This window comes from Neurospora tetraspora (assembly GCF_033439725.1).
Source record: "Neurospora tetraspora strain CBS 560.94 chromosome Unknown B0H65scaffold_3, whole genome shotgun sequence".
Classification (NCBI taxonomy): Eukaryota; Fungi; Ascomycota; class Sordariomycetes; order Sordariales; family Sordariaceae; genus Neurospora; species Neurospora tetraspora.
In genome coordinates, this window is record NW_026944385.1 from 2,893,472 (window position 1) to 2,916,665 (window position 23,194).

The 23,194-nt window shown below is 41.6% G+C and overlaps 4 protein-coding genes across 4 annotated transcripts; 2 read left to right on the forward strand and 2 right to left on the reverse strand.

Moving 5' to 3' along the window:
- Positions 1-646: 646 nt before the first annotated feature.
- On the reverse strand, positions 647-1,329 carry B0H65DRAFT_423810 (GAG protein N-acetyltransferase; the record flags this gene model as incomplete). Its single annotated transcript, XM_062824481.1, has 2 exons — positions 647-1,039; positions 1,120-1,329. The coding sequence occupies 2 exons, from the start codon at positions 1,327-1,329 to the stop codon at positions 647-649; spliced, it is 603 nt and encodes a 200-aa protein (XP_062683136.1).
- Positions 1,330-2,297: 968 nt separating this feature from the next.
- B0H65DRAFT_423840 (Lecithin:cholesterol acyltransferase-domain-containing protein) lies at positions 2,298-4,263 on the forward strand (the record flags this gene model as incomplete). The annotated part of the gene is made up of 2 exons (XM_062824483.1): positions 2,298-2,630; positions 2,704-4,263. The coding sequence occupies 2 exons, from the start codon at positions 2,298-2,300 to the stop codon at positions 4,261-4,263; spliced, it is 1,893 nt and encodes a 630-aa protein (XP_062683137.1).
- A 1,903-nt stretch (positions 4,264-6,166) lies between these two features.
- On the forward strand, positions 6,167-8,912 carry B0H65DRAFT_163795 (putative peptidase family-domain-containing protein). The gene is made up of 4 exons (XM_062821276.1): positions 6,167-6,657; positions 6,717-8,484; positions 8,542-8,668; positions 8,752-8,912. Exons 1-4 carry the CDS (start codon positions 6,274-6,276, stop codon positions 8,861-8,863), a joined length of 2,391 nt encoding a protein of 796 aa, XP_062683138.1. The 5' UTR covers positions 6,167-6,273; the 3' UTR covers positions 8,864-8,912.
- Positions 8,913-9,386: 474 nt separating this feature from the next.
- B0H65DRAFT_587922 (nucleotide-diphospho-sugar transferase) lies at positions 9,387-12,201 on the reverse strand. Its single transcript, XM_062830992.1, has 2 exons — positions 11,888-12,201; positions 9,387-11,794 (listed from the first exon to the last, which is right to left on the reverse strand). Exons 1-2 carry the CDS (start codon positions 12,044-12,046, stop codon positions 9,713-9,715), a joined length of 2,241 nt encoding a protein of 746 aa, XP_062683139.1. The 5' UTR covers positions 12,047-12,201; the 3' UTR covers positions 9,387-9,712.
- Positions 12,202-23,194: the final 10,993 nt, after the last annotated feature.

The window sequence follows — 23,194 nt, forward strand, 5'->3', positions numbered from 1 at the left end:
AACCTTGAAGCATACTTGCATATTCAACGAACTAGGTCAGTTCGACCGGCAGACAAGTTGTCAGGTTGGCTCCGTTGCACAAATACATCAACAGTCCATGCCCCCGGCAACGTTCCCGAGCGAGTCTTTGACTCTGTGTTGTATCTGCCAACATCTCAACTTATGACTGAGCTCAAGGTCCACAACCCACGAACCTTAAACTTCAGTGCCACCTTACATTTAAAAACCTCCCAACGCCCCGAGCCTCGTGGGTAAGTAGATACCATGAAATCGGCCATTCAGTATTCATGGTTGTCAACATCCGAGCCACGCTGGATGTGGAGAGGCGAAAGCCCTCATTGGGGGTGAAACCGTGGAGTGCCAACATGCTCAAGCTATGGCTCCATACCTCGACCTGATCATCCGACTCCTTGATAGGCATCTATCTGTCCGTCACGAGATACCGTTACGGGAACCGGACGAACATTCATGGCGCCAGCCACGATCAACGTTCCTTGTCATCCTGTCCATCTCACACCCGAAACCTCCATCATTGGACCCCTAAGACGTGGTGCGTCGATGGTGAAGGGAAGGACAGGCACCAAACGGGTTGTGATGGCGCACTGCTGCTCTCAGCAAAGGTTCGGAGACTCTTCGATTACCAGCTTCACCGAAGCGCAATGTCTCTATCATCAAGGGGGTAGTCGTTCGTCGCATCCGCATCGACAGATCTGAGGAGAAGGACCAATCTATATGCGCTGTTTCCGTTCAGATAATAGCGGTGAAGCTTTTTGGAGCGGACGAAACCCAGGCGCTCATAGAGTCTCATGGCCGGGATGTTGGTCTCTTCTGTCTCCAATACAATCTCGTCGGCGTCTCGCTGAGCCATGGCGTCGATGGCTCTCCTAACCAGTTCCGTCGCGATTCCGTGTCCACGATATTGAGAAGAGACGGCAAGCATAGCAATGTATCCGCGAAGAGTGGGCGGGGAATGCGAAGCGTGCGATTCGAGTTTGCAGATGATCACTCCTATGAGAGAAGAGTCGACTGGGTGCAAGGCCTGTCGGGTTTATTGAGCGGTCAGCTCACCTGGCCCCATGCCCATACGCAAACCTCAACAGCCCAGGGACGTCCACATACCATAAAACACAGATGGCCCCATTGATAAAGAAAGTATCGATACACATAAATGCTGTAAGGCTCGCTAAGATCTTTTGATATCAGCGCGCGGATAGCTGGGAGGTATTCTGCCTCCAGCTTATGCTCATATTTGATGTACTGGAGCTCCCCTGGAAGCTCTTCGACACGCGGTACTTCCGTTCCTATCGCCTTTTCGGTGGTTGCTTCCATGTTGATAAAGCGAATCAAGCTGGATCCGAAACGTTTATGCTGCGTTGGGGCTACGAGAAGTCGAAAAATGAGGGCGTGAGGTTGGGTAAAGATGGAGAATATGCCGTTCATAAAGGGTAATACCTGGTATGTCTCACTCAGCTGGGCGAGCTGGGGTGGTTAGGTCGGGTAGTACGGAGGGGCAGCTCTGTTTTCACATGTCTGCATGACAGTGTGTAGCGTACTTACTGCGCAGTAAATAGGCCAGTTGCGTGTCAACCTTTCCCCTAGAAGTGGATAGCCTATTACAAACACCCCTCACTCAAAGCCATTCATTATTAACACTTTTCCTTAGTCCGCCCACACCTGTTCCTCCCATCGTTTCTTGCCTTGTATGTGTTAAATACGCATCCCGTCACTCTTCTGTTAAAGGCACTTGCGCCGGTTATGAATGCAGGCTTTCGTGGCGACAGCCTGAGGTTCGAGCAATGGAAACCCGGCTCGAGCCCGGGCCCCAGGTACGCAAGCTTCTGGAGGTAGGCGCGTTTCAACGTTCATGCTACGATGGTACCTACGCTAGGTACTTCCGTCATCACAAGCTGCATTGTACTATACACCTTGCATTGATATTTCCTCGACTTCTGTCGTCAGGCGCGAGGTCGCAGCTTCGACTCATCAGAGTGCGAGATCGCCGCTGACCAAGTGATCCATACACCAAGCGTGGTGCCACTCCCCGCTCCAGCCCTACGACCGTGGCGTCACCGGAGGCAGCGCCAAACAGCCCCTCCACTATCAGAACCCCATACATCACACATTTCAAAACATCACGCCCGCCCCTGCCGATGACCGGGCCGCTTAGTTGACCAGTCCGACAGCCCGGCCCATCCGCACTCGCTCCAGTTTTATTTTCTTTTACCCTCCGATAATCCGTCTTCCTCGCGCCGTAACGGCAACGTACGGCGGCAGCAACAGCCACGAGCATCCCGAGAATGGCGACAACTGTTCGGCGCAGGCTGGTCGGCAAAGACATCGAATGCGAGACTGCGTCGGAAACTGCCTCCGAGACCGCAACATCCCGCGAGCCGAGTCCCGATAATCAGCATGACACCGTCAAGGTTACACACAAACGTCCCAAGACCCGAAAGCGCAAGACGACAGCAATATTCCTGCTGGGGAGTCTGTTTGGGATTATAGCAGCTGGCTTCTTTGCTAAAAGCAATGATCTGATCGATCTTCCTCTACCCGAGCTCAAGGAGCTCAGTATGGACAGCTTGTTCGAGGTGTTGCCTGCCGGCTTTGTCAAGGAGATGCGTGACCTGGTGGTGAGTGAAAACAATAGCGTCATGAGGAGCTTTGCTGTTGTTTACGCATCTGACCTTCTCTACCGGCCTCTAGAACGGCGAACGAGACCTCATAGAGAGCGATGATGCCTTCTCGGTAGGCCTGAAGATGCGCGCCGAGGGCCTATCGGCTGACCACCCTATAGTCATGATCCCCGGGGTCATCTCTACGGGTCTAGAATCATGGGGCACGTCTGAGCCGTCGTTGCCCTATTTTCGGAAGCGGCTTTGGGGAAGCTGGACCATGATGCGAGCTCTTGTCATGGACAAAGAAGCGTGGAAGAGGCACATCATGCTCGACAAGACAACGGGATTAGATCCCCCAGGTATCAAGCTACGCGCCGCCCAGGGATTCGATGCAACCGACTTTTTCATCACAGGATACTGGATATGGAATAAAATCCTCGAGAATCTAGCATCACTTGGCTATGACCCAACCAACTCATACACGGCGGCTTACGACTGGCGATTAGCATATGCGAACCTCGAGGTGCGCGATCACTACTTTTCCAGGCTCAAGTCTTACATTGAGCAAGCCGTGTTTCTGCACGAGAAGAAGGTGATTTTGACCTCTCACAGCATGGGCAGCCAGGTTCTGTTCTACTTTTTTCACTGGGTTGCCTCCGAGAAAGGCGGCAAGGGTGGCCAAGACTGGGTGGAAAGGCATGTTGATTCATGGATCAATATCAGTGGATGCATGCTGGGAGCTGTTAAAGATGTAACAGCGATCCTTTCCGGTGAAATGCGGGATACGGCGCAGATGAACGCATTTGCGGTTTACGGTCTCGAAAAATTCCTCAGCAAGGAGGAACGCGCCGAGATATTCCGTGCTATGCCTGGAATATCATCCATGCTTCCCATGGGCGGTAACGCTGTCTGGGGAGAATTGGATTGGGCTCCAGATGACCAGCCAGGCCAAGGGCATAGCTATGGATCGTTGCTGAATTTCCGCGCTGGGCAAAACGGATCAACAACACCGGACAGAAACTTTACGATCGAAGACGCGATGGACTATATACTTGACACAACCGACGACTGGTACCGCGATCAGGTGAAAGGCAGTTACTCTCACGGGGTGGCGAAGACGAGCGCGGAAGTGGAGGCAAACGAGAATGACCCTCGGAAATGGACCAACCCTCTAGAGACACGACTGCCATTGGCACCAAGCCTCAAGATCTACTGCTTTTATGGTGTAGGGAAGCCGACGGAGCGAGCCTACTTTTATCGGGCGCCGGATCCGGGAACGACAACGCATCTTAACATGACGATTGATACGACTTTGACTCAGGGGCACGTTGACCACGGCGTGATTTTGGGCGAAGGTGACGGCACAGTGAACCTCATGAGTCTGGGGTACATGTGCAACAAGGGGTGGAAAATGAAGAGATATAATCCTGCGGGCTCAAAGATAACCGTGGTCGAGATGCCACATGAGCCAGAACGGTTCAATCCGAGAGGAGGGCCGAACACGGCCGATCACGTGGATATTCTGGGAAGACAGAATCTCAACGAGTATATCCTCAGAGTGGCGGCAGGTCGAGGCGATACAATCAAGGATTTCATCGCCAGCAACATCCTCGAATATGCGGCAAAGGCGAAGGTCTATGACGAATGATTGACGACTACACCCCCCAATACATATACATTTACATAAACAACATTGCATGAGAGGACGACACTGGATGGTCCGTGGAATGTCGATTCAAGGGAAGTGCAAGAGGGCGCAGTAGAGGGAAGGCTATTGTTCACTTTTACGTTGTCGAGGAACAGGTGATTACCTGTTTCCAACCTACAGTGGGAGTCTAGTATATAGGTGGATATCCGGGGTACCGAGGGGAACCTAAGACGACTAAAGTTCTAGTGGTCTTTTTCTGTTTCTTCTACTTTTTTTTTGGTTCTTGTTTCCGATTATTCTCTTTGCAGGTTCGCAAATCAAGTGATACCCGTTTCTTTTTCTTGATATATCACCATCCCGGCGTTTCTCGTGGCTCAAAGCGCAACGCATATGCTGGTTATGGTTAAACAGCTGAATTGAAGGAAAGGCTTTTCGTGATGCTCGGCCTCACCATCTTTAATGTCGAAAAGACGAGCAGGAAGTGTGTATATACAGAGGTTAAGTAAGCTCCTGGATGCATTAGTTGAAATAAACAATTGGACGCAGCAAAGTGCGCTTGATTTGGACATGATGATGGCCGGGCTGGATGTGGTGGAGGTTGAATCCGAGTCTAAAATGACATGCTGAGTGAATGCCTTTGTGTACTTGGCTTTTCATCACCCTTGCTGTCACATCCGATTTACCCGACTGGCGTTTTTAATGGGCCGCTTCCAGGGTTTCTCAATCTCGGATTCCAAGTTGCCTTGTTTGACACTGCCACCGGCCTCGATACGGATCGCAACTGCCCAGACAATAAGCGAAACTGACGCTATAGATACGTACTACTACTGATGAGTGACCCGCCTGAGCTTCTGGAATCGCGCCTCCCGTCAGATCACCTCCACCATCCCCTACTAACGGTACACGTGTAGTCAAAAGGCTCACTCCACCCAGCCCACAATCTCCACCCCGTACTCTTATCTACGAACTGCCAATTTATGTACCATGAGCTAACAAGGTGCCGCAGTGGACAATAATTCGTTGACAAATCTCGTTGACTGCTGACCATGGCTGGAGTCATTACTCTCTCTCCGACTCCTTTTTCTTTTTGGTTGAGTACCGGTCTCCTAAACGGGAACGCTTATCTTAACGCTTCAATAGAATACGTACGTCATCGACCGATGCGTTGCAACACTAGCGAATACATCTGATACTTCTGCCGGACTGCCCAGCCCGTCTTGCATACGGCACTACGTTACGATACACAGCGTGACTCCGTGACGGCATATTCTCTTGGTACCCGTCTTTAATATACCGTTACAAAACATGCATGTACAGACGCATACATTGTAGTACCATCTATACCGGCGGTAGTCGAGTGGAGACTGAAGCCAAGATCGGCTCTACCTACCTAGATTAGTTTCCACCATGCGGTTCTGCTCCCCGACTTATACTTAGGTAAGGTACGAAGTCAGGGCAAGCGACGGTGGTGATACATGGTGATGATACATGTAATGGCACCGCAAGGTCGTACCAGAGAAGTTACTTCATCAGCCATCCGTCTAATAATCTCGGGGTGTGGACTTGCCAGTGGATTATCGACACTGGCCTTCCAGAGGTCCATCTCACTCCAGGGTCCCTACCTTCTTCCAGTCAGGGCAGAGCACTCAGACCGGCGTGTTGGCTGCTCCCCGAAACCCCTTGTGGACGTCCATTTGTTTATGATTCTATCCTGTCAAAGCTCAACTCCCTCTACACTGCCGAGCTCTCCTTCCTCCCATCCATCCCTCTACCTACCTCTACCTTGCCGGTCTGACTTCTACATCCAACAAATAGATACAACCCTAGAACTTCGTCCTCTCACTCTGTCTTCAATCCGGGTACCTCCAAGGCTTCGACCCGACTTTCACAGCATCTGGCCCATCTCCTTCGTATCGCAGCGGTCTGTCTGTGCTGGTGCATAGTACTGGATTCCAAAAGGGGCATTTCCGCCTCCTTGGTTCTAGTGAAAAGAAGCCTCCAGGCGCAACAATGTCTCCGTCGTTCCTAAACCTCAAGAGTATTTGCAGGCGATCGCGAAACAGCTTCAGGACGGAACGCTCGACCGACGGCTCGAGCGAAGCAAGCAATGGCACTGCTCCCACAACCGGCTCCTTGACTCCTCCGTCCTTCTCCTCGCACCAGTCGGACCCGGCCCTCAATGTGCACGTTAACAACCACCAGGCGACATCTCCAACTCCTCCTGCTACTGCCCCTTCGCGCCCGGCGCCACATCCCTACCCCACCGGAAACTCAAACAGATATAGTGTCTCGGGGATGACAGGTCTAGGATCGCCAATGCCAAACGGCAGGGGCCCCAACTTGCCCGTCTCGCAATACTCTCCACGCATCACCAGTATTCAAGACAACTCATGGGTGAGTTGGAGTTGATTGTGCCTGGCCAATGCTTGCCATGACTGACCAAACCATCACAGGTCTACCAAAAGGTTCTGCTTGTCTACGGTACCGTTGGGGAGCCTTCTCAGCAATCCCTCGACGAGACCGTGACTGTCAGTCGACTTGATGACAGCTTCCCCCCTATCAGCTGGCCCGTATGCGATTCCCAGTTCAAGGCTCTAATCTACATGACGCCCGGCGCAAACCGACTACGCTTCGACTTTGCCAGCCCGAAACTTGCCAACAGCGGATCGACGAATCCCATTCACGCCTCCTATCTCACAATACATATGCTTCCGACGACCAACGCCCCTCCGCTTCAACTCGCCATTCTGCTCGCCAAGGATTCTCCCGCCACATACGATGCCGTTCCAGCCAGGGTTGAGCGAGAAGGGAACGGTTTGGAGACGGCAGTTCGAAAGTTCCGCATGGCTGCGTATCTGTGGCAGGCATTCACTGCAGAACAGATGTGGCGCAACAAATTTGGCCGTCGCGTGTTCCGGTTCGAAGAGGAGTGGACGACAGGTTCGGCAAACCAGAGGGATAGAGAGCAAGGGACACTACGGTCTGAAGCACGCATCCACATTATCAGGACGAACCATACCCTAGCAGAGCTGCGCGACTTGGACAAGGCCCAGCAAAACAAAAGCGCCAAGCGAAAGGATGCTCTGTTTGGCATTGCTGCAGATGCGGTCAGGGACTACTTCAAGCCGCTTCCGGGGCAGAAACTATACGTTTCTGTCTTGTTGCTAGACTCACACTGGGATACGAGCTCGAAAACCGTTACCGCACACGCCGCGCTCGGAGGGGGGGTCGGCGATCTGCAGCTTGGCATATTCGGGTCACACTGCCTGCAAAGCTACCCGACAAGCTTCGAAGAAGTGGTCCCGGCATTCAGTGACTGTACGCCTACAGATACGAATCATGTTGCCAACGACTGCAATGAGGCTGGGAGCTCGTGGGAGGCAGCTAATATCGGCATTGGAGCTCATCTGCACGAGACAGGCCATTTGTTTGGCCTGCCTCACCGCGAGAGCGGCGTCATGCTGAGGGACTATGTGAAGCTGAATCGCACTTTCATCGTTCGGGAAGCATATTCGACACGCACGCGCTCCAAGGGTGGTCTAGTGTCGCAGGAGGATGAATGTACCTGGCACCGTCTGGACTGCCTCAGGTTTCGGAGCCACCCATGTTTTCGACTGCCCAACGACCCAGCTCAAAGCCCGGATGACAGCGTGCAGGCATGGCCGGTGGGAGGAGGCGAAGTAATGATAACGGCCGCCTCAGGGGTAATGTACGTCGAGATCTTTGGAGAAGATGACGATGTCTGCCACAAATGGATCGAATATCTCGGCGAAGGTGGTAGCGGTAATGGATCTGGGATCCAACGCCAAATAACGCTCAATGAGCAGGAACTACGAAAGGAACTGGCTGGAGAGAACAAGAAAAAGCGGAGGTTGAAGGTTAGTGTCAGATCACATGGCGGCGGTTCTTTGGATATCGAAGATTTTCATCAGTTGTGCTCGAAGCAATCCAGCTTCAAGCTTCCCATGGGCTTGGTACCGGGAGTGCCCGTCCTGGCGCAGACGGCGTATCGCGGCAAGACGTTGGGAGCATCCAAATTGGAAGGAAGCGAGCCCCATGAAGTTGTGTTCACGAGTGCAGTGAAACAGGGCATAGTCCTCTCACGGATTATTGTTTACCATGGGTTGGCCTTGGATGGTTTGGAGTTTGTTTATGATGACAATTCAACGCAACTTTTTGGAAAAAAGGGGGGCAAAGCAGGGGGTGATGTTTTTGAAATGGGTAAGTACAACCCTGAAGCCAGCCAATACTGTTTACAGATGTACTGACTGATACCAGATATTCGTCGGGGTGAGTATGTCACCGGCTTCTATGTCAGAGCCGGCTTCTGGATCGATGGCATTCAAATCTTTACAAGCTCGGGGAGGAAATCGCCAATCTACGGCAAGCCGAATGGTGGCTCTGGGTACGTTGTGCGACCTGAAAACCCATTAATTCTGTTCTCCTTACCCAAGAAAAAGTCATGCTAATCAAATCTCTGCTGTACAGCCATACACTAATACCCCCAAGAGGATTTAATATTGTTGGAGTAACCGGGTCATGCGGCGCTTGGGTTGACGGATTTTCTGTTGTCATCAGTAAATTGCCTTTGTCGCTTTGATACCCATTATCACATTCCAGCCTGCGCATTTATATATATACTTTGCACACCATACCCCTAAGGATACTTGCCGCTAATCTACTCCCTTCCCACCTTCCTATCCGCCTTTACTATCACCATGGCTCACAACTTGAAAGGATTGGTGATAGATGGGACCATTCGACTGGAACTGAGCCACTGAGCTGTGAAACAAGGACGGACTACGGTGTATCAATGTGGTCAATATCAATGCGGCTGTCGATGTTGATTGACGGCCTTTTATGTGTCTGCATCCAGCAAGTTGAATGACACCATCAAGTTTGGATAAATCTATGGTTAGACTTGCCCTTCAAATTTCCAAGTGCATTCCTCATGTTAAGGATGATGTCTTTTGATGACGAGTTTGAGCAGTAAGATAACCGTACACATCACCACCACACTGCCAACGTTTTATGCAAAAGGTATGATGAAATGAACAGGTCGAGTGTGGAGGAAGTACCAAAGTTCGTAGGCAGAGAGCATGGATGGTTCTGATTATTGCGACCTTGTATTCTTGATGACTCTCACCCATACACCCTGCGTGCTCAGAGCGCTCAGGTCATCGTTTGCAGGTGTGTAAGGCTACCCAGTCGAGCGATTCTAGTTAACAGCATCATTGCAGGAATCCGTGCTTATACAATGGAAGATGTGTGCGAATTTAGGAGTATGCGGACGTCAGATTTCTGCTCTATTTTCCCGTCCATCCATCCTTTCCTTCCCGAAAAAAATAACACGCGCAATATTCTAACATCGCAGGTGCTGCGGGTATAAATTCATCTACACCTCCCCTTTTACGTTTTTCCTTCCTTCCGTTCATCCTTCGTAACGCGTTTAGTCACTATCTTCATCCTCTTCATCGCTGTCTTCGTCGCTATCCTCCTCATCTGCGTTCTCCAGCCACTCAACCAGCACGCGACTCTTCTCCTTGATCTTGGAGAGTGTATCATTCTCTGCGGCCCTAGCATCCGTCCACCAGGCGAGAATACCCTCCTCCTCGAGTACATCCAGGTTATAGAGCTGTTGCAGCAGGGCCGCAAGCAGCGTTCCTGCGCGCGCAGAATCAAGCCCCTTAATGGCCGCCAAAGCTTTCTGCAACGCAAGGGCAAACTCAGCGTGGAGATCGACCTTGTTACCGCCGACGCCAACCTCCGTAATGAACTTGACGGCACCCTTCTTGGACGTAAGGGCCCGGCCAGCGGCCTTGGTAGGCTCAAGACCACCGTTTTCGGGGCTCATGAGCTCGGCGGCGCGGGTGGCAAAGGCCACGGCAATGGCCTTGCGCATCATGCTGTCTGAAGCATTGTTGGCCAGTCTTAGACCCATGAACTCCAGCTTCGCGGAGTCGAAGTCCTCGTTGTCGTCAGCACGGAGGGCATCGACAAGTCCGTGAACAGCGTCGCCATGGAACTGGTCGAGCTTCATGGCGGCGGCGGCGGAACCGTCGGACGCGAAGGAGGATAGGCGCTCGCGGTTGGCCTTGGATTGGAAACCGTGCTCGTACTCGTCGTCCGAGAGTTCATCATCGGAGTCATGGGTCGCTAGTGTGGAGATTGACTCGCTTGAAATGTTGAGGCCGGCCAAAGAGTAAATGAGAGAGCTTTGGAGAACTGCAGGGTCCACATCGCCCTCATCCTCGGAGTCGCTGTCCTCGTCGTCTTCTGGCTCTTCATATTGGGCTCCCTTGCCATCGTTTCCGACCAGTTTGATATCGGTCTTGGCCGGCTCGCCTTCACTGGTAAGGAGGGAGATTCTCGGTAGGGGTTTAGATGGGAGTTGTGTTCCCGCGCTGATCCGCACACCGTAGGAGATGAGAGAGCCTTGAGGGATGTAACTGTGCTTGCCGATGACTGCATCGTTGGCAACAATGGAATGCAGAACGGTAGCACCGTCTTCGATCACCGCGTCATCCCAGATATAGCTGTTCTCTATCCTCACATTCTTTCCGATCTGGCACCTCCTTCCGATGATACTGCTCGAGATTCTGCTGCCAGTGTCGACGTAGGCGGTCTTCCCCAGTACGGATTTGGTTACTGTGCTGTTTTTTGCGATGTGTGCGCCATCCTCTAACCACAGACCCCGTTTGTACTTGTAAGTTTGGCCGTGAAGAAGATTGCTATCGGGGACATATGGTAACGTCCAGCGGTGGAGGATATCCTTGCTGATGCAATCATACATCTGGAGGTTGCTGGCGCGAGCCCCGTAGCCTTCCTCAAGGATCTCGGCGCTGATAATCTTGCCGTTCAACTCCCAGTCCTTCAGTACGCCGTGAAGGAAGTTCTTGCGGGGAAGCTCGTAATCGAAGCTCTCGGACCACAAAGCCAAAACATCCGGTGTGCAAATATCGATGCCACAGTCGATCAGGTCGGTGCGCATTTCGAACTCGCCATAGTCGAATACCGACTCGTCCAACTTGACGTACTTGTCCTTCTGAAGTGGGTGCATCTCTTCATATTGCAGACAACGGCCGTTCGTGGGGTCGACAACAAAGACAGGAGTAATGCCCCGGGCCTTTGCAGCTCGGTGAGGGCTGTCTCCTGTTGAGCGCAACACGATGGTCATGCAGGCGTCTCTGTTGGCCTCTCTCCTTGCGCGGTGCCTGGCCAGAATACCGTCGAGGGGGATGTTTGCGACAACGTCGCCATGGACGAGGATAAAGTCACCCGAGATAAGACTGCGCTTGTCGAGATCTCGCAAAAAGTCACCGGTGGAGCTGGCGTCGGACACGCGGATGAATTCGACAGAGGAGAAGGGGCAGAGATTGCTTTCGGGGCTCCATCGATCGGAATCGTTGATATAGGCTTCGACGTCTTCGGAGTGGGCGCCGCAGTAGATGAAGACCTCCTGGACGCCGTTGGAGGCTAGGTACTCGAGCGTGTATTCGATAACGGGCACATTGACCAAAGGAAGGAGACACTGCCGGGAGGAGGTCGTCAGTACGAAAAGGTCACCAAGGGGACAAGGGGACAAGGGGCATAAGGCGTGAAGCATGGAGCATGAAGCATTTACCCTGGGCTTTTCAAGCGCAAAAGGCTGGAAGCGGTCTTGGAAGGAGTCAGCGAGGATGACGGCCTGCAGAGCATCTTCTCTCTTCTCCTCGGCGCCGCCCTTGGCGGGCTTTTTGGACTTGTTGGCAGCTTCGCCCTTGCTGGCCTGCTTGCCCGACATTGCCAATTCTTCTTAGCAGGTAGGACTCTCTACAGAAATGGGTTGACGAGGGCCTGGTTGTGTAAGTGGCCGCGGATCGGAAAAGCGCGGGGAAGACTGTTGTAGTGGGGGGCACAATGTCAAGAGGCACCGGCGCGTTCGAAGCTGGAGTTGACAATGCGCCTGCTCGGCCGCTATGTGGTACCAAAACCTTGCAGTGATGAGTCAACGCATGCTTAGAGGTGGGGTGCGGGGCTATCACCTGTGGCTTGTATGTACCGTCGGTACCTTTGTTGCGTACTAACTGTATAGAGCCTTACAGGTAACTTTCAGTCGGTGCAGTGAAACAACGAAACGGAAATTGTGGCGTTTGTAATTCCAGCCGCATTCGGGCATCCACCATAGTCGCATACCACCGGCACTGAGCAGTACAATACGTAGAGGTAGTGCCTAGCACCTCCCTTGGCTACACAACAACGGCACTTTGTATCGAGGGAAGGTAGGTAGTGTAAATAATAGAGGCAAGTACAATCTGAAGATAGGAACTTTGTCATGCAAGCAGTCTGGCAATCGTCGTAGCTCTTCAGCGAAATAGCAGGCGTGACTGATTGTGTGGGCAAGAACTGGAAACCTCCAAGTTAGTTTCTTTTCCTTTTTCTTCTTGCTTGATGGCCTTGTTCTGTCTTTGTAGACGCTTGTATAGCAGGCCACCTCCCACCTCGCCCACCCCAAAAAGACCACGGCGATCAAGTTGGTGTCTTATCTATACCATGGACATGTATATCAGGATGTCCCAAAATCGCATTTTCAAGGAGGCCTTTTTTCACAAGCTCGATTCGGATTCCAAATTCAATGCCGAGAGATGATCGGCGATCCAACCCTCCCAGTGGAGCCAAATATTGATTTGCGCTAGGAGCCTACAAGTAGTGTATGTTTAAAACTCAAGGGTGGCCTGTTCGGATGTTATCCGAGCTCGAGCTGACGAAACCAAACCACAGGACGCCAAACCCATTTCCCAAGTGCCGACTTTCGCCGTTTGGGTACCTAGCTATCTACCTGTATACTTTTACCTATCGAGTCGAGAAAGCTATGCATGACCACGCCTCGGGGGGGACACAGCATAGGGAAGACACGCGGGCCCTTGGGTTTATCGGTAGAGGAGCTCTTAGCTCGCCAGCCTCACCACGTGCTGGCTCGCGTCCTGACGAGGCTCGGAACGATGATGGAATGAATCTTACCCGACTGGATTCCTGCACAACGAATCCAGCACCGTCTTCTCACGTCCACAAGGCGGGCGTCACGCCGCCGGGTGCATAACGGCGGACCGCACTAGGTGGGTCCTTAGAGTTCTAGACCGTAATCGAACATGCAGCGTACCGCATCTGGGGTTCTTGATGGATCCTCTAGCAAGCGGCTCAGACGGGCCCGCCCTCAAGACGCCGTGAGGGCGACCACATTCCCGATGCCATGCGTAGCTAGTCTCATTTACTCAGCTACCTACGCATGGCCCTTGCGTCTCTTTGTACCTGCGGGTTCAAATGGTTGTAATATCCCTACTACATTTACCTACCTACTAATCTTAATATTATACCATTTGGACCTATAAGATAAAGAGACGCGGCTATACTGTGATCTAAGACTAATATAGATAGAAGGGTCCATTGTACGCAAACTAGTTATATATCTCTAATTTATCCTATATATTATTATACTACCTAACGTAATTATACGCTTTATACGTACGCCCTATACGTATATCTGATACTATATATTTATTAATCCTATCCTTTCTTCCCTCTTCTCCCGCTCTTCTTAATATTAATAATATACTTACGTCCTACTAATTATATTGGGTAACCTAATTAATTTCTATACTTATATTTCCTTTACTTATATTTTAATTATTATATACCGACCCCTATTAACAATCCTCTAGCGAATTTTCTAATAAACCCTTTATATTTAGGGTAATACTTTGGGTAGAGAGCCCTTTTTTAAGGCCTTTAGAGTAAATATTTCTCGGGTAAATACTTCGAGTAACGATTCTAATATTTTAAACCCTATTTAAGAATTATTCGAACGTATTAATATTTTTATTAAAGATCGTTATCGGACGAATTTATAGTAGTATTTAATTTACTTCTATATTTATTGAAGGAGTATAATATCCTAGCGGTATAATAAGCGTTTTAATATATTTCCTAACGCTTTTAAGGAATTTATTATATATAAGGTATTTTCGGAAATTAGTATTTATTTATACTTCGAATAGGATAATATCAACCTTCCCTCTAACGAATTTATTACCTAATTTTAAATAAACGAATAAGTAACGGAACCTACTATTTAATTTCGAATAAACGAATAGGCAATAGAAAAATAGAAATTACCCCGAATATATTTCTAAATTTCCCTCCGTATAGAATTTAAATTGCTTTTATAGGAATTAAAAGTAGTAGGGGTATTTATATTATTCTTTACTAATAAATTTATTAATAGTATTCTTATTATTAAGGACGTTTCTAATATTATATAGATTCGTTTTCATTTTCGTTCCGTATATAGAATCCTAATAAAAATTGCTCCCGAATTAATAGAATTATTTACGGCGCTATATATATAATAACGCGCTTACTAAGGCTCTTATAAATTAAAGGATAGTACTTGGAAAAAAGGGGAGATTTATATTTTCGTAATTATAATATCGTTTATTATTATAAATTCCTATATATCCTAAATGAGTATATTTATTCCGAAGCTATTTAATATTTACTTTAAGAATAATTTTATATAATTACGCATATATAATATATTAGTCTAATATAATATAGTTTCTTCGTATAAAGTTATTTTACAAACTATTAATCGATTTATTAATATTTTTATAATATATATATTTAAATTTTATAAGGGTAGATTTAATTCTCCCTATTAGAATTTAACGCCCCTACATTCGTAAATCTATTTATATATTTATATAATTCTAAATAAACTTTAAATTCGTTAGTTGTAACCCGAATATAGTTATTATTTATAATAATTTTAATTTTGTAGATTATATAAAACGTTTTAGTATTGGTTGGAAGAACATTATATAGAACTTTACTATTTATTTCCTTATTGGTAATCCTAATATTAATAGCCCGTTTATAATATCCTAATAGCGTTTATATATTAAATTCGAATTGGAATAATTATTTAATTATTTGAGCGTTATGCCGCTATCCTTCGATAATACGGCCCGTTATTTTACTAAAGGTCGATTAGCCGCTATATTCGGGCGGAAATTAGAATAATCTATCTTTCTCTTCCTAGTCGTTAAGCGACCGACAACTGCTAAAAGCTATATTTTCTAAATATTAGCTATTATAGAAAATAAAGGTAAAATCGTTAGCGTTTATCGTCTATATAATAAATTCTTCTTCGATATTTTTGATTTAAATAAAGATAATTTCGGCGATCGACTTATTTTCGTCTATAGTAATTAAAAAATGATATTTTTATCCGCTATATTATCTTCGACTAATTTAAAACTAATTATATTTATAATTGTAAATAGTAGATTCTTATTATATTTATGTTCTTTTATATCTTTATAAATTAGATTAATATAATTTTTCGTATTTTCTAACCCTTAATAATTAAAGATATTTAAAGTTTTAGAAGGGGCGTCCGGGTAAAATAATATAATATAAAATTCTACGACGGTAGGTATCTATTGGAAAATATATTTGCCTTTAGGATCCTAACTTTTCTTATTACTAGGCTCGTCGACTATAATTATATTTCAAAATTTAACCTTATTAAATTCTTTATGTACCGAATTATATTAAGCGCCGGGAAAGAATTTATTAATTGGTAACTACTTTTTATCTATAATAAGGTCTTTTTTCTAACTATTTAATTTAGGTATAAAATGCCTTCAGGGACAATAAATATTAATTATTATAATATTTATCGTTATTTATAGGTTATCCGTATTTTTATAGTATTTAATAAAACTATCTCTTTAAAGGATTACAGCATCCTATAATAAATAATAAACCTCTTTCCTATCCTATTTTATAGTAGTAAATTAAGTAATTATAAACTTAAAATATTTTATTTAATAACTACTTTACCCCGAAGTTATAAATAAACCGTTCGTTAATACTATCTTACAATCTAATATAATATGATATTCTACAATTAATAGTTAATAAAAGGCGATTAGTATAGTCTTCGAATATATTAACGCTTTTTTTATATTCGATATTCAGTAAAACAAGAATTCAATTTACAATACTAGGACTATATTCGTCCAGCTTTCTACTATTAGCTTATATACTATAGCTATCCATAAAGTCATTAAAAATAATATACGAATTTATCAAACTAATAGATATATAAATCTATTTACTAATAAAAATATTATTAATTATACTTATATAATATATTAGAATAAGTAAGTATAATAAAAATATACTAATTTCTAACCACCCGATAATTCGGAATTTAATACCCCTAATATTTTACAATTCGGACTTATTATATTATTAGAATTAAAGTTCGATACCTTTAATATAAAGGAAGTCCAACCTTTACAAATAAATAAGTAAATAATAATCCGAAACCCCGAGAGGGTTATTTGGTAAATAAAAAGGGATATAAGAGAAATAATTATCTGTAATAATAAGGGCGAACGGATATATTTTAATAATAGCGTTAATTCCGATAATGATTTTGTATAGGCCCTTTCTAATTAATCTTTAAGTATTTATATAAATTAAACCGAAAATAGTTTAGGGCACTATTAATATAGGCTAATCTCGCGCAAATTTTGTATTTTGCGGAATTACTTCGAAGATTATATAGTATAATAATATTTATATAGGGTATTAGGGCTTTTAAATATAGAATTTTTAAAAATTAATGGGATATTATAGTAATTATTATTTAAATCCGATAAAGGAGAGAAGAAAGCATTAATATATACTAATATTCGTCTAAACTCTGAAAAATAATAACGAACTGGTATTACCGGCCTCCGTAAGAAGGGAAGCTAATGTATATAAAGGTTAGCGCGTTTAAAATTAATAGGGGAATTAACCCTCTATTCTCCTATTAGTTTTAAACCCCTATAAGGAAAGGAGGTTAATATATATAAAAGTTAACGCGTTTAAAACCAATAGGAGAACTAACTTTCTACTCCCTTATTGGTTTTAAAACCCTTATAGGGAGAGGAAGCTATATATGTAGAGGAACTATTATCTTTATAGATTTTAAACGAGTTATTGTTAGTATTTATAATTACCCTTATTGGATATAAATAATAAATTCGTTATTTATTTATAACAATTAAATAGTAATTGAATAATTCAAAATATTCGTATAAAGTGATAGTGATAGTAGTCTTATTCCCTATGCTAGTAACTATATAATAAGCGCCCGATGGGCATGGGGTCCTTCACCTATTTTCGGAGGGAAAACCGTACATACTTCCGTCTGCCGGATAAAAACCCCCGCCCCTTGCCCAGCCGCGAGGCCGGCACCTGCGTTTCCTACCGTAGCGGTGCTCACCCACCGCTCGGTGAATAATGACGTTAACGCATCGCCGATATCTTACCATCGACTGATGTGTTATCCCTGAGGGTCGGCTTCGCCGACTCCTTCCTCCTCCAACTCAACTGCTAGACGGTACTCTCGGAGCCGTCCCAATCTCAATACCCAACCGAGGAGGCGGTCGGCTTGCTCTCCGTCGTCCAAGTATACAGCCAGTTGCTCTTGGCTGTGCGGCCACTCTTCTTCCCTTATTCGCTGGTTGAATGTCCATAGACAGTCGTAAACCAAGTGTGCAAAGGTCTCCTTACCCGTCCCGCAAGAGCAGTACATTCGTATAAAGTTAAATAGTATAATAAAATAAAATATTTAATAATAAAATCTATTATTTACCTTAATGACGAAATAAAATATATAGGGACGAAATTTATTGTTTACCCTAATAACGTTAAGAAGGTTATAAATAGTCTCCAAGAGATTAAAATAATAATAAGAATAGCTATCCTACCCCTATTAATGTAGATAATGTTAATAATAGTCTATTTTCGTATTATAGACAGCTAAAACCAAAAGTTCAAAATTATCCTAGAATAGATCGAATATTAATACGGTATTAAGATCCGCCTTAAAGAATAGTAAAATCCTATCCAAATTTCCGCTACTTCTCTTAAGAATATTAGGGCGGTTATAAGTAATATTTTAAAAGGTTTAATACTCTGTAAAAGTTATACAATAGTCTGGTAAGATTTAATATTTATTACTCTACCTAACGCTAATAAATATACGATATGGATAATTCTTTAAGAGAGCCCTAGAATTAAAGAGGAAAAATTATTATTTAAGGACGATAATAAAAGTAAATTAGAAGGAAGGCGCTGATTAATATTCGGAGTATTATTAAATTATTTATCCTCTAATTCTTTAAATTAAATATTCTTTTAGATAATATCTACTATTATAGTTATTTAAAGAACATAGATTTATTTACGCTATTTTATAGTTCGTTCCTTTAGTCCTAAACGAAGATTTTCTAATCGAAGCGGCCTTCCGAAAACGTAATAGTTTTAAATATACTTTTTTCTTCGGAAATTAAATTATAGTATTATCTATAATAATTAATTCCTAATTCCTTCTTCCATATACTGTTGCTTCTATTTTATTAAAATCTAAAGGGGTAAAGCAATTTATTGTATTTTATTTCTTCCTTCGAATATATTAGGGCTTTTTCGTCCAAAGTTATTAATAGCTTCCTAAGAGAACGATAAAAATCTTTTTCGGACTTCTATCTAATATTTTAAAATATAAAATTTACTATTAATTCTGGAAGTTTAATAAAATTATACTCCGCTCTACCGTCTCCCCAATAGGATTTATATAATTAAAAATCATTATTTAAAACACTAATTAGCCACTATTTTAAAATACTCGGGTAGGGGACCGCCTTAAATTAAAGATATTTATCAATTTCTACCCTATATATAGCGTAGATATTAATATAAATTAATTCTTAAAAACTATAATAAAGAAAATAAATAGATAATATATTCCTAAGTATTCCGATCCTTTAAATACTTAAAATTTATCCTATAAAAGAATATTAGGTTATAAATTAGAAGAAGTTTAAAAGGTAATTATAAATTAAACGTACTTTTATTTAGGGAAATTGGATAAACCTTTAGAAAATTACGGAATAGGTATAAATTTAAATGCGTCGGAAATATTTATGGTAACGGGAGGGTTTATTGTATTAAGGCGAGGATATTTCGATAAAGGAATTAATTAAAAAGCCGTTCTACCGAAAATTCTTCCCCAATAATAAGTAGACGACCTTTAGAAAAAAAGTCTATTTAATTACCATTTCTCCTCCTCCGACGCGGGTTAAATTAATTATTAAATTATTCTATTCTTCGAAAAACCGCTGAACTACCTTAATACAATTTTCTATTGCGTCCGAAAGTCCAGGAAAATCGACTAATATTATTCTTTCTTTAAATACGTCCAATTTAATATAAAATTTAATTTACTTTACTAATAGCTATACTTCGAACCCTTATAGGGTAGGCAAAAAATCTACGTATAACTTATTAAATTTAGTAAATTCCTTCAAATTAATAGAGCTAATATATTATATATTATTAAAAAATATTTCGATATTTCAATTTAATCCTATTCTAAGCGCCATATAATATAGATAATCTCATTTTCCGAACGTTTCTTTACTAGCAATAACTTTAATAGTATACCTATAGACCGCTAGTAAGTTAATATTAATTATAAAATAATTAACCTAATAATTATTTTATATCGTAAGTATTATTATCGCAATTATTATTATCGGAATTATTATTATCCATTATTAAGTACTTAACCCCTTTTCGGACGAATACTTAATTATCCTTTACTAAGGCAACTTCCGCCGCACTCGTAATTACTACTTCTAATATATTTTTTATAATATCTAACAATTTACTATAGTTCCTTCTAATTATATTTTAAACCTTTACGACTGAATCCTAAAGGATTCGAATAGCTATTATAATATTCCATTCCAACTTTATAACCTTATCATCGAATACTTAATTTATTCGAACTATTTCGAACCTAATTCTTTTTTAAATTACTCTTTCTACCCTTACTTCTATATCTTATAATAATTACTTATAAAAACTTTCGAAAGACTATATTCGATTTAACGTATCAGTATAATTAATAGCTATTTATACGGCGAATTAAACGGAAATATAATAAATATCGCAATGAATTATAATAAATCCCAATATTAAATTCGTATAATTTAAATTACTAATTATAGGTTAATCATTATCTAGACCCAACTATAATTAATATACGTCCGATAAATAAAGCGTAATTATATAATATTAAGGTTAATATATACTTAAAAATAGTTACTACCTCGGTTTGTATAATTCCAATAGGTGATCCGATTTAAAATAAAACCTTTCGTAGGTAATTATTTTACTATCCATTCCCTACCGTAATTCCAATTCCTTTAAATAACTTCTTTTAAAGTCAATTAAAAATTTATTTATTATATTTATTAGAATTTTATATTATAACCAATTCACTTCGAAATAGTATTTATATAGGAAATCGGTTTTTAATAAGCGTAAATTACGTTCCGATATATTTACTCTTCCTAATATAGTATTAAAGTATTTTATATTGCCTTTAAAGTTAGGATTCTCTTTTTAGTCGATTTCGAACTATATAGTATAATAGGGCTAATTTAAATATAAATATAACGTCCGAACGGCCGTTAATCGGTCGGTAAAATAAATAGGTACATATTTAATAATTTAATTATATTATTATTCTATAAATAGTAATTAGAAACATAGTACTAGGAAACCTTATTCGCTACGCAATTAATTAAATAACGATAACAATGGGTTAAAAATGCCCAATCTAAAATATAATTATAAATAGTCCGGCTAATAGTAGTTTTTAGTAAAGTCTTTCTATTTAAAAGGTAGAATAATAAGAATAATCGCCTAAATTATAGGGTTGGAATTTTCTAAAATAGCGAACGTAAAAGGACTTATAATAAATTACTAAACGAATAGTTAATTAGGAATAAATAAATAGTCTTTATAAAGTAATTAAATGCGTTTAAAGCGGAATATAATACCGGCGAAGTAGGTAATAGTACGACCGTTTTTTTATATTAATACGAAAGGAAAATTCTAATTATTTAATAATAGGATCGTTAATTTTTATTTATACCCAATAAATTAGTATAACTTATAAAATAGTAGAATAAAATCCCCTTATTATATTCTTCGGAACTTGGAAATCTAATTTATTTATTTTCTTTGCTTTTATTTCCCGTTTCTTTACTTTATATATTACCCTACGTGCCTTCGTAAAGTATACCTTCTTCTATACCGGTTCTCTTAATTCTTCGCTATCGCCGTCGCTATCGCCGTTGCTATTGCCGTCGTTATTACTATCGCTATCATTAGTATTTTCGGTAGTATTATCGCCGTCGCTATCGCCGTTGCTATCGCCGTCGTTACCATTAGTATTGTTAGTAGTATCCTTAATAATATTCGTTATATACTAAATAAATTAATGGAATTTATTGTATTAAAGTAAAATCATTATACTTCGATATTATTTGAATCTTATAGTAGCTATTCGTTTAAAATAATTAAAATTTAAACGAATTAATAAAATCTAATATAATATACATAGGTTAAAATTACTGTACTTTGTAGTTGCCTACTTTTAAATATTTATTGTTAGTTGCGTTGGATTATCCACTTAGGTTTTTTCTTTTTAAATTAAAATAAAATATTTGTAATATTTAGTTAATAATACCGTTCGTTTTGACTTAATTTATTTATAATATAAAGTTTATAATTAATTAAATAATAAGGTTTAGTTGAAAGGATATATAGGGAGTTAAGCCTAAATATTTAATTTACGTATATATAATCCTTAGAAGAATTTTAGTAAACGCTATATATAGGGTTAAAAATATTAGATAACGGCCTTTATAGTAATTTCGACAGTAACGTCCCTAGGGTTGTAAGTTCTAACTTATTTATAATATAAAGCCTATAATCAATTAAATAGTAGGGCTTAGCTGAAAGGATAGATAGGGAATTAAACCTTAAAGCTCAACCTACCTATATATAATTTTTAGAAGAATTAGGAATAAACGGTCGCTATAAATTATATTTACGATTCTATTCAGCTCGTATTTTAAATAATTATATACTTACAATTAAGGGGGGGAGGGGTAATAAAAGAAGCGATAGTTCCTATAATAAAAGGAATTGGACTATACTTTAATAATAATACGACTAATAGAGGTATAGAACGACTATTCTATATATTTTAAGTAATATTTTAAGTAAAAGCCTAAGTAAATTGGTAAGAAGCTATAGTATATAGTAAAGTAAGTACGAATATAGTAAATAAAGAAAGATCTGGTAGACGAATGTAATATACAATAAGATGGTTTAATAAAGATTCGCTTATATATATAATGAAGATACTTTATATATACGCTTATTAGTTAAAATCGGCTATTTAAAAATATTATGCTAACGAACGTTCTAAGATATAATACAATTTAATATATTGTATAGTAAATATTTAATAAATTATTAATATAATATATAACTACGTTTAATTATATTTTATTTATTTATTCGTAAGTTATTCGATTACGAAGTTAGAAAGCGAATGTATGAAACGAATAGTCGGTAAAACCCTATAGCGAAAGTATTAACACGGACTTATATAGATTTAAACGTTAAAATTCGTATTTATTTACCGAGTAGGGAATTAAAACGTAGCGCGAAAATTCCTAAAGTATATTAAAGTATACTAAAGTCAAATAGTGAGGACAATAAGAATTAATTCGACGAATATCCTTAAGGAATATACAAAAACATTAATATAAAAACGAAAAGAGAATATAATAAATATTATAATAATATATAAATTAAATAAACGCTATTTCCTAAAATTTATAAATTTATTAAAGGATAGAAAATAACGCTAATTAAAGCTAATGAAAGCCTAGAAGGGGAGCGGTACTTAAAGATATTAATCCTAATATAATAGCGATATAATTGTTCAAACCTATATAAGCGAATA

Bases quoted from the DNA above. Each gene is read 5' to 3' on its own strand.
- B0H65DRAFT_587922 (XM_062830992.1), bottom strand. From the start codon at position 12,046: ATGTCGGGCAAGCAGGCCAGCAAGGGCGAAGCTGCCAACAAGTCCAAA. The intron at 11,795-11,887 runs GTAAATGCTTCA...TCCTCCCGGCAG, and splicing joins TTGCGCTTGAAAAGCCCAGG to TGTCTCCTTCCTTTGGTCAA.
- B0H65DRAFT_163795 (XM_062821276.1), top strand. From the start codon at position 6,274: ATGTCTCCGTCGTTCCTAAACCTCAAGAGTATTTGCAGGCGATCGCGA. The intron at 8,485-8,541 runs GTAAGTACAACC...GACTGATACCAG, and splicing joins GGGTGATGTTTTTGAAATGG to ATATTCGTCGGGGTGAGTAT. The intron at 8,669-8,751 runs GTACGTTGTGCG...TCTGCTGTACAG, and splicing joins AAGCCGAATGGTGGCTCTGG to CCATACACTAATACCCCCAA.